At 42.7% G+C, this 20,170-nt stretch overlaps 1 protein-coding gene across 14 annotated transcripts in view; it reads left to right on the top strand.

The window, feature by feature from the left end:
- cacna1aa (calcium voltage-gated channel subunit alpha1 Aa) overlaps nucleotides 1-20,170 on the top strand; it is a 66,203-nt gene that overhangs the window by 27,628 nt on the left and 18,405 nt on the right. For 11 of the 14 annotated variants that reach the window (XM_089019166.1, XM_089019170.1, XM_089019159.1 and 8 more), the window contains 19 exons: nucleotides 396-1,000; nucleotides 1,134-1,462; nucleotides 1,555-1,690; nucleotides 1,914-2,043; nucleotides 2,175-2,234; nucleotides 2,318-2,424; nucleotides 6,353-6,452; nucleotides 6,550-6,710; nucleotides 7,699-7,839; nucleotides 7,920-8,121; nucleotides 8,201-8,365; nucleotides 8,814-8,924; nucleotides 9,599-9,682; nucleotides 12,919-13,035; nucleotides 13,195-13,260; nucleotides 13,843-13,940; nucleotides 14,010-14,160; nucleotides 14,237-14,364; nucleotides 16,102-16,198. In XM_089019166.1, coding sequence (XP_088875292.1) covers nucleotides 396-1,000; nucleotides 1,134-1,462; nucleotides 1,555-1,690; nucleotides 1,914-2,043; nucleotides 2,175-2,234; nucleotides 2,318-2,424; nucleotides 6,353-6,452; nucleotides 6,550-6,710; nucleotides 7,699-7,839; nucleotides 7,920-8,121; nucleotides 8,201-8,365; nucleotides 8,814-8,924; nucleotides 9,599-9,682; nucleotides 12,919-13,035; nucleotides 13,195-13,260; nucleotides 13,843-13,940; nucleotides 14,010-14,160; nucleotides 14,237-14,364; nucleotides 16,102-16,198 — 2,988 coding nt within the window. Of the gene's footprint in view, nucleotides 1-395; nucleotides 1,001-1,133; nucleotides 1,463-1,554; nucleotides 1,691-1,913; nucleotides 2,044-2,174; nucleotides 2,235-2,317; nucleotides 2,425-6,352; nucleotides 6,453-6,549; nucleotides 6,711-7,698; nucleotides 7,840-7,919; nucleotides 8,122-8,200; nucleotides 8,366-8,813; nucleotides 8,925-9,598; nucleotides 9,683-12,918; nucleotides 13,036-13,194; nucleotides 13,261-13,842; nucleotides 13,941-14,009; nucleotides 14,161-14,236; nucleotides 14,365-16,101; nucleotides 16,199-18,350; nucleotides 18,448-20,170 lie in introns of all 14 variants that reach the window. The other 3 variants (XM_089019160.1, XM_089019163.1, XM_089019174.1) reach the window with 1 other exon arrangement.

Below are 20,170 nucleotides of genomic sequence, written 5' to 3'. Positions count from 1 at the left end.
CAAGGCGCTCATTTGCCATTGAAAATCTTTAAAATACCAACAATCTAATCCAGGTCATATACAGTAAAGTCTCGTTATATCGATATTCAAGGGAGTCCGAAAAAATATTGATATAACCGGGACTATCGATATATCCGACCCTGTTTGCATGTAATTTTCTCCGTGCGTGCATAGAAATAGTATCGATATAACCGGGACTATCGATATATCCGATATCGATATAACGAGACTTTACTGTAGTAATATTGTATGACATCTTTTGGCTTTTGCAATGAAACGTACAACCTATCAGTGAATCAAACTTTAGAGGTTCCGAAGTATGTCGGCCAAACATTTTTCACTTATTACAGTTTTGAAGCGATACGGGTGTAAAAATAGCTACCCTTCATGCTCAGGTCAACTTCTCACGCCACGTCCGACCAGATATGAAAACTCATCTGGATCGACCTTTGGTGGTTGACCCCCTTGAAAACCGCAACAACAATACCAACAAGAACACTGACAACAATCCGGACCTCTGCTTCAACCCGCGGCATTCCGCCGATGACCTCCACAAGGAAACGCAACACCACCAACAGGCAAGTCAAGGACGCCCCGCTAAAGCTCCTCTGGAGCGAGGCGAGTCCACCGAGAGCAGGCGAAGCCGGAAAGGTACGCATCATCATCGAGGCTCCCATGTGCGATTGGATACAACCGTCATCCCCGGGCCGGGCTCGGAGGAGCGGCCTACGAGGCGCCATCATCATAATCGCAGCGGAAGTCGAGGGACGGGGCAATCGGAACACAAGAAACCTTGTTTGCATCGCAAGAACGATGAGGGCGAGGACGGTCGAGAGGGAAGTGGAAAAGTAGGAAGACACAAGAGCAAAGGGGTCGCTGAAGGTGGTGAGAGAGGCGAGAAGGAAGCAGTTGCTGAAGGTAGTGAGAGGAGGTCGAGAAGGAATCGCCATAGCAACCAGACGGAAGGAGGTGGGAAGAAGGTGTGCCAGCATCGATGGAAGTAAGTCAAGAATTTTATTCTGCATGTACAAACTGTATACATAAAACTAATGTGAGATCTGGTATGTGATATCATAATAACTAGCGGCATCAGAAAATCTCATCTCAACAACTGTCCGCGTGAATCTCTCCAGGGAAGGGAGTGTTCTGAACCTCTCGACGACAAGGCCCATCCAAAAAAGGCTGTCCAGGCAGGACAGGCAAGACAGCGAAGACATGGACAACCTCATGAATAGCAAACTGGTTTCTAGTGCCACCCCTCCTGAAGAGCAGCACCCAAATCCACTTGCTAACCGCAACGCAGCCCTGGGCTTTGAATCGGCCCTCCTGGGGAGTTTAGTCAGACTGGACAGCTTCGGGAACGTTGGACATCGGCGTGCCAGTAGCATCATCAGACAACCCCACCTCGACCATACGGTCGTGGACATGCCTATTTTTCCATCCGCCAATGCCTTCTTGCAGGGTAAAAATACATTAATTAATAAACGACACAGTGGATATAACTCAATTTGCCTTGTTCAACGACCTTCCTCCATGTCTTTCTTTTGAACACAGTCAATAAAAATGCAAACACAGAGCCGTTACCATCGAAGGAAGACAAGGACGACGATGACGACGCAAAGGGCGGCGATGGAGGACCCAGGCCCATGCCTCCTTTCACGTCAATGTTTATACTGACCACCACTAACCCGTGAGTAGGATGCCCGAGCCATCTGTCCAATTGTACATTTCAGTTCTCTTCTTCGTCTCGTGTATTCTTGCATCTCCTGAAGTCGTCAGTGAGGTACCCTCTTACTCATTTATCAGCGGTCTTTACATGCCATGCCACACGCCACTGCCAACGCGATAATATACTGTTCCGACACAACGGGATGGGAGGCAGTACGGTGACTACAACATTGTCTCCACTTCAGGTTTCGTCGGGCTTGTCACTACATCTGCACTCTGCGCTACTTTGAGATGTGCATTCTGCTCGTCATTGCCATGAGTAGTATCGCCCTTGCTGCCGAAGACCCTGTCTGGCCCGATTCTACTCGCAATAATGTAAGACTGTCGTTTAATCCTGCCTAGGAAAAACAATGTATCTTCCACAGGATCTCCAGTCCCATTTACAGTTTATCTGCCAAAAGACTGTTTGCCATGTTATTCATCTCGTTCATCTGTCGTATGTGTAGGTCCTGCGTTACTTCGACTACGTCTTCACGGGAGTCTTCACGTTTGAGATGCTCATTAAGGTAAAGGGGTAGCTGGTCTTTGGGCTTATTTAAAACACCCCCAGGTGAATTGGTATTTTCAGTGTTTGGTCTTTCTCTTCCAGATGGTAGACCTGGGCTTGGTCTTGCACCAAGGCTCGTATTTTCGTGACTTGTGGAACATCCTTGACTTTATTGTGGTTAGTGGTGCGCTGGTGGCCTTTGCCTTCACGTAAGTGTCCCTCCTGCTTCCCTGTTTTCTTGTTTCTTTTACTTGCAACCTCTCTCTTCCTATATAATCATCCGCAATTGCTACCGTGGAAGGGTCTGTGTTTTTCGTTCTTGGTGGATTTCCTTCTGTCACATACCGATTTTCATGTCCCTCTCCATTAAACTTAACATCCTCTCTGGTTGACCTTTTCCTCTGCCCCCCCGCGGCCATCCTTTCATTTGTAAATACATACGAACAGTATCCCCCCGCCTGTATATTCTACACAAGGTCCACCGACATGTTACCCTTCAGTGCCAGGAAATTCTGGAGTTAAAAGTGAATGAGTCAAGTCAGTGAAGATTATGCGAAATTTACTTTCGGTGTGATACAAAATAATGACACAATCTAATGATCACCTTCCTGGGAATTCCCTGGAATGCCAAGAATGCATTAACACATTTACAATTTCTGTATAGCAAGGCAAGCCGAAACCGGCAAACGGCGTCGATGCTGCATGGGAAGGCTAAAAGTTGGTTTCACCGTGGCAGCCACTGCAGTCTCATGCACATCCTGATAGTGTCTTAACTCAATTGGCAGAAATCAAAAAGCACTCCGGAAAGGCTCTGCAACTTCATTGGAGATGTTTATCACTCCTTTCAATGCAATTAGCCTGTCTAGTGATTCTGAAGGTGTCAGACTTGGACTTGTTGGACTGTTGAGGGGTCATGCGAGACCATTGAGGGAAATAAATAAATACATACATACATAGTCTCACAGCATGCTCGGTGCCAGATGTACAAAAAAAACATTGGGGATGGTGGCCATAATTCTGATGCTAAGGAGAATTTGTGACATCATTGACGTGACGTCACCTTTAGCAGACGTCACCCCAAATGGCAACACCGAGGAGTCTTATTAGCCCAAAACATTTCTACCTCTTCCCACCTCGCTCCTTTGTCATTCTCTCCTTTCTCCTTGATGAAATTTCTGGTCGTACACAGAGGAATGGTTGCAAATTGAATGCAAATACAGTAAAGTCTCGTTATATCGATATTCAAGGGAGTCCGAAAAAATATCGATATAACCGGGACTATCGATATATCCGACCCTGTTTGCATGCAATTTTCTCCGTGCGTGCATAGAAATAGTATCGATATAACCGGGACTATCGATATATCCGATATCGATATAACGAGACTTTACTGTAATCGGTAATTAATCGCAACTGTTATTTTTTTCTTCTTGAGATGATAACGTAATATCGGTATAGTTGCATGTGCCCGTGAGACAAGGAAAAGGCATTGCTAAAGAAACAGGATGAACATATTTGATGCTGTTTGGGTGTTATGGGACTCTCTTCTTCTTTGCTCTCACTATTTCTCATCCGGGTTCTCATTTTGAATCCCATTTGGCTCTTCTGTCTTTCTCTTCCATCCTTTCTCTGTCTCACTCCTTTCCCATCTCTTCGTTTGGACCACCACCAACAGCGGCGGAGGGTAAAGTTGTCTTTTTTTTGTCTTTCTCTCTCTCTATCTTCACCTCGAGATACCCTCTTCCTCCATTGTTTGTCCAAGGGACGCACTTGTCACCTCTGCATCGCTCTTTTCATAGCAGAGATAATAATCTGTCTGTCCTTCTGTTTCATTGTTCATCATGGAAGAGCTCTGACTCAGACACGACAAAACCAGTAGTTAACCTCTCTGCACATGAAAAAAAACTGGAATGAATGGGTGATAACAAATGGGTGATTGCGTATCAACGAGTTTACAAACTTGTCTCATCCAAGATGGAGTTGAATTGAAGTGCAACAACTGCACATGAAAACCATGCGGTGAGAGATGCATGTTTCGAACGAATTTCTCCATTGTGGGACAAATAAAGGCTTTCTGATTCTGATTCTGATATAAAAGCCGACCAGAGCTCACAAACTGATACTTGCACACTAGACAGTGGACCTCTGCTATTAGCGACATAGCAGACTCTCGCCGCGCCCGCAGAACTGTGTGTGAGCGCACGAATGTGTATTTATTTGGTTATTTTGTGGCATGTCAAGTACGTTCAAATGTACTCGAAAGCTAGCTATATGCTGTCTATTAGCAATCTAACTAACTAGCTGGCTATCTAGCAAGTTATCTATTAGCTATCTATCAAGCGATCTAGTAGCTATCTATCTATCTAGCTTAGTAATAATAATAATAATAATATTAATAATAATAATAATAATAATGCATTCAATTTACAAGCGTATTTCTGAACACCCAAGGACACTTTACAATAAAACAATACATACAACAATAAAACCATGAATAAAATAATAAAATAGCTGATTAAACCAGACCACGAATGCAAGTTTAAACAGGTGGGTTTTAAGGTGGGATTCGTGTGGCTGCCGCTGCTCACCCACAGAAAAAAAATTAACCTGTGACTGTAAAGTGACCTTGAGAGTTTTGAAAGGCGCTTATAAATGAAATGTATTAATATTATTAGGTTAGGGCCAGTCCGCAAATAGCGAAAAATCTGCGTGTAATTGATGACCAATACAAATGTGTTGAATAGAAAAAAATTGTCCCCCTTAAAAAATGTACTGGGAAAATGAAAAGGTGAATCCACAGGTGCCAAATTGCAAATATGCGGGGGTCCACTGTACAGCATGTGCACCATCTGGCCTCACATCTGTAAGACACGGAGCCGTTGACGCACACGCTGCTGCCATGCCTCAGGCGCTCCCTCAACGACCTTTTGACCCTGTTGAGCTTTACACGGGAATTCGGAGAACATACAGAAGGTTGACTTCACGCCAAATAAATCATTCACCCCGCTTCAGCGTCCCTTTGTGAATTGGCAAAGGAAAGCAGCTGTGGGCTCAGTTGTTAGAATTATGTTTTTGTTTTGTTTACTATCCTCATGTGTATTCCAAGAACGTCTGTGTTAATTTTGGCTGAGCATTTCATGCAGAAATGCTCGCTAAAATAACTTTGTCGGTGCAGAGGAGACTGCAAGATTCCATGCAGATTGAACAATGCGCTGAAAACAACCGTTCTAGCGGTTGTTTGATGTTTGTCGACAATAGTGGATTTCAGAAATCCTGTAGAGTCCGGCATCATTTATACTTTGTAGCGTGACTCGTGATATATTGCATCATGAGGGGGGGAAAAAGCAAGGTTTCAATGCAGCATGAGTATACCGTATTCACCGTTACTGGGCCGAAATGACTTTTTAAGTCATCCTAATACAGCATTGAAATACATTGCATACTTTTATGTTTTGTTATTGAGAGGTTAAGCCCTAGCATGTACAGTGATACCTCGGTTTACAAACCCCTTGGCTTACGAACTTTTCGGTTTACGAACGTTACATTTCTGAAAATTTTACCTTGGCAAACGAACTATTTTTCGGGATAGACACGGAGCTGCCACAATGAGTGATGTGTCGTTCGCGAACGAGCCCGTTCTCGTAAAAGAAAATGGCAGCTGGCTTGTTTTGGTCCTCTATTCCCCGCCCCCAGTCGTAGGTTAAAGCCACGTGATTGGTCAAGAATGCAGCGGGGGGGGGGGGGTTAACAGACAGAGAGAGAGTGAAGCCATTCTCCAAGAAAGAAAATGGCTTTAATTTTTGGGATACACACTTTTCGCCTTAGACACTGTCTGGGAACCAATTAAGTTCGTAAGCCAAGGTATCACTGTACTGTCGTTGTACAATAGCCACAGAAGTGGAGCATGTAGATACATCTGACACTTTGGAATAGACTTTAGCGTAAACGAATAGCACGGATGCATGTATCACTACGTATTTTAACACGGCGCAGTTACTCATTCGGAGATAACTAGGACACAAATAACCACAAATTGTGTCTGCCTGCTGCTATTCGGGGGATGTGAGAGAGCTCCGTCGAATTGCACCAGCTGACTCTTCGAATGTTTTGTGTATGTGATTGTGGGGGTACATGCAGGGGGAGCAGCAAAGGAAAAGATATCAGTACCATCAAGTCTCTAAGGGTGCTCAGGGTACTGCGGCCACTTAAGACCATAAAGCGTCTTCCCAAACTCAAGGTGCGCTTTTAGTTTTGAAAACCCTTCCGTCGGGCTCTCGCTTCCTTGTCCGTATTTCGTAATATCTGAGTGAGGTCTTTCTCGTTTTGTCAAACAGGCTGTTTTTGACTGCGTGGTGAACTCTCTGAAGAACGTCCTGAACATTCTGATCGTCTACCTGCTCTTCATGTTCATCTTCGCCGTGGTGGCCGTGCAACTTTTCAAGGGACGCTTCTTTCACTGCAGTGACGAATCCAAAGAGTTTGAGCGTGACTGCAGGTAAGGTGTCATATTGCGATAACGTCATCTGAACAAACAATTCAGCTAACGCATGTCATGAAACTTCTTGAACTTCAATGAAAAGAAGACAGATAGACTACGACTACATTGTGTAGACTTGGGGCCCTTGGCTCCTTATCTGAAGTCAACAGTCTCAAACTTTAGGTCTTAAACTGGACAGTGACCTGAAACCTGACCGAGAAATTGGTCCTGTTGTTAAATCGAGCTTCTTTCATCTTGGGCAGCTGGCTAAAATCAAACCTCTCCTTTCTCATGAGCCCCTTGAAGCAGTAATTCATGCCTTTGTCACATCACGGCTCGATGACTGTCATGCGCTTGACTTTGGAGTCAACTAATCCTCCATGAAGCGTCTCCAGCTGGTCCAGAATGCTGCTGCTCGTCTCTTGACTGGTACCCGTAAGAGGGAGCACATAACTCCTACTCTGGCATCCCTTCACGGTCTCCATTTTAGAGTTCTTTTCAGGATCTTCTTTGTTTTCAAATCTTTAAATGGCCTCGCTACTCCACTCCTACACAGCGTCCCGATGCCTCAGGTCTTCTGACCAGACACTATTAGATGTGCCAAAAACTAAACGGATGCTTAGAGGGAATGGAGGCTTTTCCGTTGCAGGTTCCACTCTCTGGAATGACCTGCCACTGAATATTTGGCAAGCTTCCCTCGCAGCCCATCTTTAAAACCCGTCTCAAAATTCACTTGGACTCTTTAGGAACATGATTCCGACTTGATCTTGGTTTCACTCCCTGGTGCTTTCTACGATCTTTATGACTGCTTTATTTTTCTGTCTATGATAGCTGTCCATGTTAAGCGCTTTGTTACAGCTTCAGCTGTTTTCAAAGCGCTATATAAATCAATATATAATTGTATTTTCTCAATCACCGTTTCAGAATTTTCATGCCAAGCGACGGGAATGGAAATAAATGGATATGAAATGAACACAAGCTCTAATTTTGTCGTTTGTATTTCTAGGGGCGAGTTTTTGGTGTACGGGCGAGATAACGAAGTGAAGGCACAGAAGCGTGAGTGGAAGAAGTATGATTTCCACTATGATAACGTGGCTTGGGCCCTGCTCACACTCTTCACCGTATCAACCGGGGAGGGTTGGCCGGAGTGAGTATACATGCACTGGGGCGCTTCCCCGTATGACCCCAATATATAATCCCCACCCCCCTTCATCTTGTCTTTGTCAGGGTACTAAAACATTCCGTGGACGCCACTTACGAGAATCAAGGCCCAAGCCCGGGTTACCGGATGGAGATGTCCATCTTTTATGTGGTGTATTTTGTCGTCTTCCCCTTTTTCTTTGTCAATATCTTCGTGGCTCTCATCATCATCACCTTCCAGGAGCAAGGAGACAAAATGATGGAGGATTATAGTTTAGAAAAGAATGAGGTAGGAGCAGACGCGGGATGGCGGAAAAAAAGGTCGCGCTCGCCCATCATCGTCATCTTTCTCTCGTATATATTTGCAGAGAGCTTGTATCGATTTTGCCATCAACGCCAAACCTTTGACTCGCCACATGCCCAAGAACAAGCTCAGTTTTCAGTACCGCATGTGGGAATTTGTGGTGTCGCCACCGTTTGAGTACACCATCATGGCCATGATTGCGCTCAACACGATTGTTCTAATGATGAAGGTAAACGATGACGCCATGATGCATGATGGCGCCATTCACTTCCTGTCACAATTGTGGCACTTTATTACTACGATTAGATGACAGTGATACCTCGGTTTACGAACCTCTTAGTTTACGAACCCCTTAGTTTACGAACTTTAAATGTATGAAAATTTTACCTTGGCATACGAACTATTTTTCGGGATACACACGGCGCTGCCTCAATGAGTGATGTGTCATTTGTGAACGAGCCCCACTTTGTGTAGTTTTAAGGCTTAGAAAATTCTGTTTTATGGGGACCTGGGAAGGGATTATTCTCATTTTAATGGTTTCCTATGGGAAATTATTTTGTGGGGATACATACTTTTTGCCTTACACACTCTGGGAACCAATTAAGTTCGTAAGCCAATGTATCACTGTATATCCTTTCGCAAACTGCTGTCTAAATAAATGTTTGTGTTTTTCTTAGTACGATGGAGCGTCAGAAACCTACGAAGCCGTTTTAGCCAACCTCAACATTGTGTTTACCTCGCTGTTTTCCATGGAGTGTGTGCTGAAGATTATTGCCTTTGGAGCACTGGTGAGCAAGTGTGTGTTTTTCTCGGTGTGTCTGAATGATATTTTAGCAAAAACGGTGTGAGACAATTTTACAAGAGATAAATATTCCCAATTGAGGGATTTTAACTCATTCACTGCCAGACGATGTGCAAAAATGTGTCCACTGCAGTGCCAGGGTTTTTGTCATTTTCACTCAAATTCCAGGACCAACAGAATGCTGAGTTTTAGGACGACATCAACATTCAATGCAGCGTTAGAAACCTTACACACTCTTCTTTCATTAGAAAAAGTGTTAATTCCTAAATTATATGGGTCTGGAGTTATATTAGCTTGAAATGAGTGCGGCTGTCCAACATACAATGCAATACATACATATTGGTTTATATAGCGCTTTAACAATAGCTGAAGCTGGAACAAAGCGCTAACATGGAAAAAGGGGAAATTCTGGCTGCTTGCGGAAAGACAAAAAACATTGCCAGAGGCCATGGCCAGCGCTTTATCAGCACCCAGGCATGAAGAAACAAAATCCGAGTAGCAAAAAAAAAAAAAAAACCTGAACACATTCGGGAAGGGCATTTTACGTCATATTTCCAATTCCCGAATAAATTCAGGAATGGCAGTGAATGAGTTATTTTTTCTCCTCCCTTTCTTTCTCCCCCTCTCTCTTTTTCTTTCTGCTGTTCATCCTGCTCACAGAATTATTTTAAAGATGCCTGGAACATTTTTGACTGTGTGACCGTTCTGGGAAGCATCACTGACATTCTGGTCACCGAACTTGGGGTAAGTGGTCAATACCGACGCATTGCAAGTATACGTACAGCGATTAATATGAGATGAGTTGCCTGCGTACGTCCGTGGATTGGCACATCTGTCATATTGGCAGAAAACAAGGGCTCGAGCGAGTGCTTTTGGGTTAGAGGGAGGTGGTGCCAAGTTGAGCCCTGGATTGTTCAGCCATGCACGAATATGTCTTGAAAGCCTTATATAAGAATCCCAATTGGTGGGACCTGGGGAGACGCCACTCCTGGAAGTGTGCCACTGACAGCAAAGCCAGAAGAATGCTCATGCCGCTCGCTGTCGGATGCGCTCTGTTGTTTCGGGAAGGCTGAATTGCCATGATTTGAAAATTTAATTATGCCCCACATCATTAAAACATTCACTGCCAGACATATGCAAAAATTTGCCCACTCTAGTGCCAGGGTTTTTGTCATTGTCACTTGAATTCCAGGACCGACAGAATATTGATTTTTAGGACTACATAAACATTCAATACAGCGTTACTCTCTTCTGTCATCAGGAAGAAAATGAGTTAATTCCTAAGTTATTTAGGATTGGAGTTATATGAGCTTGAAATGAGGGTGGCTGTGCTAAATACAATTCAATACATACATATTGGTTTGTATAGCGCTTTAACAACAGCTGAAGCTGGAACAAAGCGCTAACATGGAAAAAGGGGAAATGCTGCCCCCTTGCGGAAAGGGAAAAAAAACATTGTCCAAGGTCTGACCAGCTCTTTATCAGCACCCAAGCATGAAACAACAAAATCCGAACAAATTCGGAAATGGCGCTCAACATCGTATTTTCAATACCCGAATAGAGGTAATATCCAATTTCCGAGCGGCTCAACTTACGACCATGACCTCCAGACCCTTTTTTTTTTATTTTAATTCTACGCCTGGCACCGCAACACGCTAGCAGGCCGGCAACGCGTACAACAATTTTGGCATGCCAGCCAGCATCTCACTCTCGCACAGCAATCGACCGTGTGATGGCACCAGAGGGGGGGGGGGGGGGTTTGCGAGTCATTTAGCCTCCGAGTCTCTATTCAACATTTTGAATGGATTTCGACTTACGACCATTTTGACTTACGGTCGGAACAGAACTCGGTCATAAGTCAGATGTTACCTGTACATTTATGAATGGCAGTGAATGAGTTAATAAAATACATTTCCTGGCATAAATGTACAACATAGCATACGTAGTCAATCATGACCTTATTCTCTCTTTTATGTTGTTGGTGTACTGACTATTGATTTATTTCTTGTTTTTATCTTTTTTGTTTCTACATGCTTTCATTAACTCTTCTACAAACTTAATGGCCATCTGCTGTAATCTACTTCGACCCCCCCATCCCCGCCCCCTGACCCTCAATCCCACCTCCGCCCAAATATCGACTTCCTGTGCTCCCCCACTCAATCAAAATGCACTATGAATCATCTGTGTCCACCCATGATAACTGGCTCTGGTTGTGTGTTTGGATACAACCCCCCAAAACCCGTCCCCCCACTCCTTCCCACCCACCCAATACGCTGCTATAAACCATGCGTCTGCAACATCTACATGTAGATGGTTTGTAACATTTTTGTTGAACTTTTTGTCTGCATCCGCGCATGTTTATTTACCCCCTACTATTCCTGAACTCCAACCTTGAATTGAATGATGCTGATTCCTCTGCCACTCACTGTCTTTACTTTTAAGTCTTGACTATCCCATTCGTACTTAATATCCTTTACGAACATGAGCGTGGTAAAGGATGATAAATGGTATCAGCGCGAATAGATTGTCACATCTTTCCGGATGGGATGATTATTTGTGGAATGTATATTTTGTCTGTGTAAGCTCTCAGTCGTACAGGAGTGGTCCATCGATGAGAAGGTTTCTTCAGCCGTCATCTGTACTTCTTTGAAGGTGTCGGACGTTTTGCTTCTTATCCAACGGGCTTCGTCAGCAAACTAAAATCTTTTGCTGGTAGTTTTGGCCCTATATATATATCCCTACTGTTTACTACTAAACAAATTCTCAAAAAAAAGACTTCATCAACATCACAAGGATAATACTAGTGGGCCTCAATATGTAGTACATATGCACCTAAAAGCTAGCAACCACTCATTTGACGACAATGAGCTTAAAATATTAGCGAAAGAAAATAGATAGTTTGAAAGGGGAGTAAAAGAAGCTATTTTCATAAAACATCAAAACCCTTCACTAAATCGCCATGGTGGGGTGAGGTTCAATTTGGATCGTTCCTACAAAATACTTCTTAGGCAACATAGGCTTAGTTATGCTGATGAGGTGATACCAGATCAAATGGGGCAATCAGGCCAGCCATAGACCCCATACTCGGGCAAGACAATAGAAGTAATCAGTCAGGACAATAGAAGTAATCAGTGTAGCTGCAGGGAGTAGTCCTCTGCTCCCCCCACCTGAAAGCAGAGACCAATCATAGCTGAGTCTGGCACCTCCACGTCTGGACAGTAGGGATATATATAGGGCCAAAACTGCCAGCAAAAGATTTTAGTTCGCTGACGAAGCCTCTTGGATAAGAAGTCCGACACTTTCAAAGAAGTACAGATGACGGCTTAAGAAACCTTCTCGTGAATGTATATTTTGGTTATGGATACACACAGGACCAGGTCTAAAAAATTAGACTGTGGCAGAGAGAAGCAATAGTGCATGTGACCCCTTTTGCATGGATAGAAACGTGTCCATCACTAGGATTTAAGAAGCTGATTTCTGAGCCTCCATTCTTTCAAGTACGCTCCAACTCCCCTTTCTCATTTTGGAGTCAATCCGAATGATGCCCGTCACACCCGCATGCGATCAACGTACCCCATGAAAATAAAGCTTGCTGCCCAGCGAGAATTAGTGCATTTGGTTGTCTTTTCCCGAGCAAAACGTTCTTTGCGTCCCTGCATTTGAAATCTGTACTCACCAGACTGACCCACATTGACGACAAAACCCAATTTGGATTGAACGACGTAAATTTGTCACCTGTCTTGTACTGTTTGATTGATGAAACGCTTGTTTGGAGCCTTGCTGCATTTGGTTTGCTTTTTGGACTTGAGTTTGAAATTCCTTACCCCCACCTTTTGTTATTTTGATCTTGTTTTGATCCTTTTACCTTCTTTTACAAACTTTTCACCTGTCTCAACAAGTCTTTCACACCCCCTTCTATGTCAATGAATCAGCGTTAATTGATTGTATACCTTCTCTCTTTGACGATGGCGCGGCTGTAGAATAACTTCATCAACTTGAGTTTCCTGAGGCTGTTCAGGGCAGCTCGCCTCATCAAGCTGCTGAGGCAAGGAGAAACCATTCGCATTTTGCTCTGGACCTTCGTTCAGTCTTTCAAGGTCTGTCCTCAATCATCTTGCGTATTGTCGAAGCCCTGAGTGATATTTGCATTGACCTGTGTGGACATAAAAAAATACATACGTATAAATATGAATCATTCCACAGATAATGTGGTGAATTTGTACAAGTACATTGCGATGCTTTTTGTCTGTCCTCAGGCTCTGCCTTACGTTTGCCTCCTCATTGCCATGCTCTTCTTCATCTACGCCATCATTGGAATGCAGGTATGTGGGACCTAAAGCGTAACGGGGATACATTAGGCCACAGGTGTCAAAGTCAAGGCCCGGGGGCCAAATCCGGCCCACCACATCATTTTTTTCGGTCCGCGAAACCAAATGAAACTTGTGAAATTCCATGATGCTTGCTAAAATCTGAAGCAAAATTTCATATTTTTGGATGTAAACCACAGTAACAGTCATTATTCTTGACTTCAGATTTAAAAAGTAGTTATTCATTAATTTGTTGTGCGCTCTATATGTCATATGTGGAGGGGATTAAACATTCTAATGGCTTCCCCAAATTCATAACGGCCCTCAAGAGGACACACCACAAAAATAAACAAATAAATAAAAGTTCTTCTCCCGTGACTGTAAATTGTCCTTGAGAGTTTTGAAAGGCGCTGAGAAATTAAATGTATTATTATTATTATTATTATTATTATTATTATTATTATTATTATTATTATTATTGAAGAAATAATTTCGGTGTTTGTAGTCCCGGTTTCAGTGTTAACAGCGATTATTTATCCAAAACCCCACCAAAATAAAAGCAGCCTCATCATGTTCTGTGTGTCATCACCTTGACAGCTTTTCGGGAACATTGCAATTGAAGAAGACGGGGAGGGCGCCATCGATCAACACAACAACTTCAGGACCTTCGTTCAGGCTCTCATGCTGCTCTTCAGGTGCCATTTTTTTTAAGACGACCTTTCATTTTGAACGCGTTTCAATTGATTATTGCGTTCATTTCAAAGGAGCGCCACCGGCGAGGCGTGGCATGAGATCATGCTGGCGTGCCTGGGGGGGAAAGAATGCGATGAGCTGTCGGGGAATACGGAACCCGAGTGCGGCAGCCAAGTGGCTTACCTTTATTTTGTCTCCTTCATCTTCTTCTGTTCATTCTTGGTGAGTTCACGTCATCTGGAAATTTACGCTGTTTGTCGAAATTCCCTTTCTGAGCGTGGGTGTGTTTGCATTGCAGATGCTGAATCTCTTTGTGGCCGTCATCATGGACAACTTTGAATATTTGACCAGAGATTCTTCCATACTTGGACCTCACCACTTGGATGAGTATGTCAGGATCTGGGCCGAGTATGATCCTGCCGCCTGGTAAGTGGGAGCCCAAATGCACCACCGCGCACACACATTTGCAAAGTACAGTATCATGCAGATAGCAACTGTACTTTGGGTTGTATCCGTAAAGTCTTAGAGATATTTTGCTTCTGAAAATAATGTTTACCCCTTATTCTTAGATAAGAAAGGTCTGTTTTTTTTCATGTTTCTTCTGCTTATTGTAACGTGATTGCTCACGCAGGGGGAAGCAACAACAGCCCTGCAAAACTCAAGAATCCATTGCCCTTTTTTTATGAGTACAGAATGTAAGAAAGTATACAGCTGTGAGTTCTATCCACAAGTTATCACGCTCTCTCAGGCTTGCCAGGATTTTTTTTTCCTGTGTCGCAGCAATTCTATTTCTTTGAAACTTGTGCGCAGTACAGTTGATTGGGAATCTGGCGTCAATCGTAATGACGAGAGAAACTCCTGTTGATATACACAATTGTTTTTTTGCCGACTTTAAACGTTCAATGCAAGTAAGCAGAAACTGAATGGACGTGTTCAATACTTGAGGTAGCTCCACTCAAAGGTCAACCGCCAAGTGATTGTGTTTAATCAGCAATGGCTATTCGAGGCCTGCCACTGTTTTGGAGTTTTCTGCCAAAGGGGTTTGCGAGAATAACTGTAATCTAGTTATCTCACTCTGGCCACCAATCCCCTTCTATTCATTCTCCTTTTCTCCTTAAATCCAAGTTGTCCTTAAAAGCCCTCAAAATCCAATCCCAAATCCTCCCCCGTGGTATCTGAATACAGCCAAAAACTTATTGCGGCAAAGTCCACGTTTGTTTCCAAGGACTGCTTTGTCTTCGTCTACAGGATGATCACTGACTGTAGACATGCTAAGTTTCATGGCATCTGTATTCCAATATGTGTGTGCTTGTTAGTCACGTTGTCCGGTTGTAGACTGCACATCCAAAAAATAAACAATAATAAATACAAGGTGGATGTTAGACCATCGGTACAGCTGGGAAATGACTACTTAAAACCCTGTAGTGAAGATAGAGATTTCTTTCTTAAGATGTTCGTGATACAACGCTAGCTCGTTCGCTAGCTCGTTCGCTAGCTCGTTCGCTAGCTCGTTCGCTAGCTCGTTCGCTAGCTCGTTCGCTAGCTCGTTCGCTAGCAACGAACCATATTTTTAAGTCCAGTACGAAACAGAAACAAAGACACAACATTCTACATAGTTTACTCGGCTGTACCTGGTGTAGTACTTGCGCTGGTGCCTATAAGTAACAGGTGTCATCAAATCTGGGAGCCCAACGTAAATCGATGTTCTCATCACAAACAAATAATTCATGGTTGAACGTATGTTTAAGAGGGAGGCATGATTACAAACGGGCAGCAATGAAGTAGTTTACTGTTTGCCACAGTTGCAATTGCTGTCATTTAGCAATAACTGAATTTAATAGTCTGTGCATCAAGTGTCTGAAAACAGTAGTTTTAAATAAAAACGGTATTTTCCAAGTGCTTGGGATCACATTTAACATTGTGTAGCATGCAGTACTTTGTGTTTTTTATATATTTGTTTTGTGTCAAAGTACTAAATGCATTCCTGCATTTGTGATCTCAATACAGCACTTTTTTTAACAGTAAACATATTGCAAAGTATGTTCAAATACTGTGTGAAACTTGTGCTCTTCCTCCCAATGTTTTTCTCTTTTTTACAAGTGTTTGTTTTTGTTGTTCTCCTGTGCGTGAGCGTCTCCTAACTCCCCTGTATTCTTCTTGCAGCGGGCGCATTCATTATAAGGACATGTACAGTTTATTACGAGTTATCGACCCGCCTCTCGGCTTAGGCAAGAAATGCCCCCATAGGGTGGCCTGCAAGGTTTGACTCCCATTCAAACAAAACCTCTCAAGCACACTTGCTAGCCACAGCATCCAGGAATGGAATGAATGCTGCTTTATTGTTTTATTTTTTTCAAGGTGGTTTCCTTTTCATTTCAGTTTATATATCAACTTTTCCACCATTATCAACTTTGCATTCTGAAATGCCGAGAGAATGTGCGGGACAATGCAGACACCCAGAGATGCATGTGAAATGCTCAAAGTGTCATATCTTACAAAAAAAAACAAAAGGCGGAATGATTTATATCGTTAAATGGCTCATTCTTTATTCCTGCTTTATTTTGTCGTTTACGGCTATAATAGAGCAAACTACAGTGGCCCGCTGTTGTGTTGCATTTATTCTTAATTTTTGGGGGGGTTTGGGGAAAGACTGAAACTGCATTGACATCCTTCCTCCTCCCCTTCCTCCCCATGTGAGCAGGAGTAGCTTGGCCTGCTGTCAAGCTCTGCCATGCTCCTTTGTGCAAACACACACATACACACACACACACAAAAACAACCCAAACATGCTCACCAAAGGGCTCTAAGAAGAATCTAATTGGAAACGGTTCAAAAAGTTACACAGTGTGATGACAATAATTTAAATTAGTACCTCTGTCATAGAGTCATAGCAGAGATTGCTAACACCCAACACTCCTCATGCCACTTTGTGTTGAAAGCAAACACCATAGGCACATCATTTTTCATTTTACAATCGTTGCATGTAAACGCACTGAAAATATATCGCTAAATTGTGTAGCTAAGTGATCTGTCCAATGATGACAGTCAAATGTGACTGACATTCCTCTCAAATCAAAAACATTGCTGGTATATCCGTGCTGCTGAATAGGCGCCTCCTTGATGAATGTCGTGGCCAAAAATGCTGAAAACAATCTCTATCCGTTCCACACGACACACAACAACACGAAGTAACAAAAGAAAAATAAAAAGACAACACAAAAATTAAAAAAAAAAAAACAAGATGGTTGCCTACTCGGACGCCATCTTGAAATCCTACTAGAATATCACGTGAGCAATACACCACATTCATCCGTGTGTTTTGATCCTTAAAGGACAACCGACACCATTTTTTTGTTTCCTAACTGACATCAGAAAAACGTTTTATAGCATCTAAAATACCCAAAACACTCAGGCTGGTATTTTTAGTCAAATGCAAAACACAGATAAAAATGACTAAAATTGTCCCAAAACTGCCACAAAATAAGCTCGGAACTGGGCAGATTGCAGAAAGTCCCGCCCCTTTTTTCGTGACGTCACTATTGGTCACACACTGCCTTGCTCCAGAATCAAAACAATGGCTTCAGAGAGTTCAGATTGGGAGAAGATGCTTTCTTGTTACTCATCCAGTTATGAATATAATTCAAATAGTTCTGAAGGGGAAAGCATACATGTTTGCAATCGATTAAAGAAGTCCTTCCATATCAATTCGAGCCGTCTGGATTCCAATGTAGCGCCCAGAAAATGCACAAGATGGCGCACAAGCTCTATTGGAAATGGCCTTATTTGTCCGCTGGGAATTTATGTCAACTTACACCTTCTTTATGCATGTTACCCCAATTGGCTGCGACACACAACGATTCACCATCGCGTTATTTATGTAGTTTTCCTTGTAATTTCGCCATCAACACGGTATTTTCAGATGAAAAAAAGTACCTAAAATGCCTTGTGTGTCGCTTTCTCGGTCAGGGGCGTTCCCTCCGTGACGTCACTTAGGGCGTCGTCATCAACTCGAAAACAAGACTTCCTCAATATTCAGCGCGAATCTTAAAACGTAAAATATAGCTATATGCTGTGGAATCTTTGTAAAATATGCTCAGTAGAAGTCATTTGAAGTGATTTTACAAATTATGGACGCAACTTGTCCGGAGGTGTCGGTTGTCCTTTAAAAGCAGATGATTGAATGTCTAGCTCAGAGAGAAGCCTCATCATGGCCACCGTGTTTTCAAATCAGCCCAATAACCTTGTCTTTTTTTTTCTTTGTTTTTTTTCCTTTTGCTATTTCTTTCACTCTCTCCCCTTCACACCACGCCTAACTTGGTCCACCTTTTCTAAACGCCGACCCCTTCTGTCTCTTTCTCCATTCCTTTCTACCTCTGGGTTAACGGGTTGGTGGCACGTGGCTGATGGTGCAGTGGCAGAATCAGTTGCAGGCAAATGTATGACATGCTGAGGCACATGTGTCCTCCACTAGGCCTCGGGAAGAGGTGTCCTGCACGGGTGGCCTACAAGGTTAGGAAAGGACCCCACCCCTAAGTGTCCAAATGGGTGTGGTCAAGGGTTGGGGGGTGGGGGGGTTCTAGAAGTTACTCGTAAGACGTCAACATGGTGTTATCTTGACTGGTGTTGTTTGTTTGGTTATAGTTATCTTTTTTTTTCTGTTTTGTGGAAAGTGAGGGTCGGTCATTGTTGTGGTCATTGTGTGGAAGTTTTTGGGTGGAGGTAGGAAGACAAAATAGCATACCTGTCAACCTGCGAGACACTGTGACCTTACTAACGGCTCCGTTTTTCCTTACTGAGAAAAAAAAACGTTTGTGTGTGTAATATTCCATTGCGCCATTTTATGAACAATATGTAAACATGAAAACATAAGTTACAACATATTTCTAGAATTTATCAAGTATGTTCCTTATTAACTATTAGTCACACTGTTTATAAAGTACAAACAAGGATGTGGTAAAAATATATATATTTTTTGTTGTTTTTATACTTTTTTAACAGTGGACAATCTCAACACTTTTGACAAGCTGGTTTCTAATGGAATTTATGTATTTCTTATGGTGTATAATAATAATAATAATAATAATAATAATAATAATAATAATAATAATAATGGCTGGATGGATGGATGGATAGATTTGCCTTTATGAGTCTCGCAGTGGAGAAATTTACATTTCACAGCATAATAATAATAATAATAATAATAATAATAATAATAATAATAATAATACATTTCATTTCTTTCAAAACTCTCAACCTCATTTTACAGTCACAGGATAAGTATTTTTTTGTGGGTGAGCAGCGGCAGCCACACGCGCCAGCGTTCACTCAACCCGGAAGTAACTCAGAAGTAACTCAAATAGAATAGTAAGAAAAATAGATAGAAAGCTAGCTAGCAAGCCAATAGATAGCTAATAGCTAGCCAGCTAGATAGCTAGCCAGCCAGATACATATATAGCTATTGTACGGTATTACAGAAAAGACAAAGAGAATAGACTTAGCACAATATTTCATACTAACGTCTACGTAAACAAAAGAAAAAAAAAAAACAAAACAGCTAAATAATAAAGCCAGACTGGCTCTGCCAAACCGAAACCTAACCCTAACTCAAACCCTAAGAGCCAGTTCGTTTGCAAACGACACATCACTAGTACCAACTTTCTTGTATGTCGTACGCATCTAAAAAATTGTGCAAAAATCGTAACAGAATACGGAAAAATACGGCCGGTTGACAGGTATGATTAAATAGTGTGCAATGGGGTGACACATGGGGATGCTTATCCACAGGAAGGAACAAAAGGAGGGACCTTCTCAGCTCGTTTGCACCATGTAGCTTCCGATGACCACCAAGCTCCCGGTACACAATTTGCACTGAAACAAAAGTAATGGATGATCACCACCACCACCACCCCCCCCGCCCATGCATGTGCAACCGTGCTCGGAAAGTCCGCGAGACTTCTGTCCTCTGATTTGTTCCTTCCTGTGGATGTGGGACAAACGCATTCACACACCCGCACAAATGCAAAAAAAAAAAAAAAGGAGGTCACGCGCACCCACACCGAGACAGTACATGTTCTTTGCTATGGTAGAGAGAGCAGAAGGGCTTGTGTCAAGTGATGTGTTTTCCTTCCGAGAGCCTTTGGTTGCCATATAGTAGCAGTTTTTTTTTGCTTTCACCCCTTTCATGTAATAATAATAATCCATTTCATTTCTAAGCGCCTTTCAAAACTCTCAA

The sequence above is a fragment of the Hippocampus bargibanti genome, linkage group LG17, assembly GCF_051943395.1.
Source record: "Hippocampus bargibanti isolate YZ-2025 linkage group LG17, ASM5194339v1, whole genome shotgun sequence".
Classification (NCBI taxonomy): domain Eukaryota; kingdom Metazoa; phylum Chordata; class Actinopteri; order Syngnathiformes; family Syngnathidae; genus Hippocampus; species Hippocampus bargibanti.
This window is presented reverse-complemented; position numbering and strand designations above follow the sequence as displayed.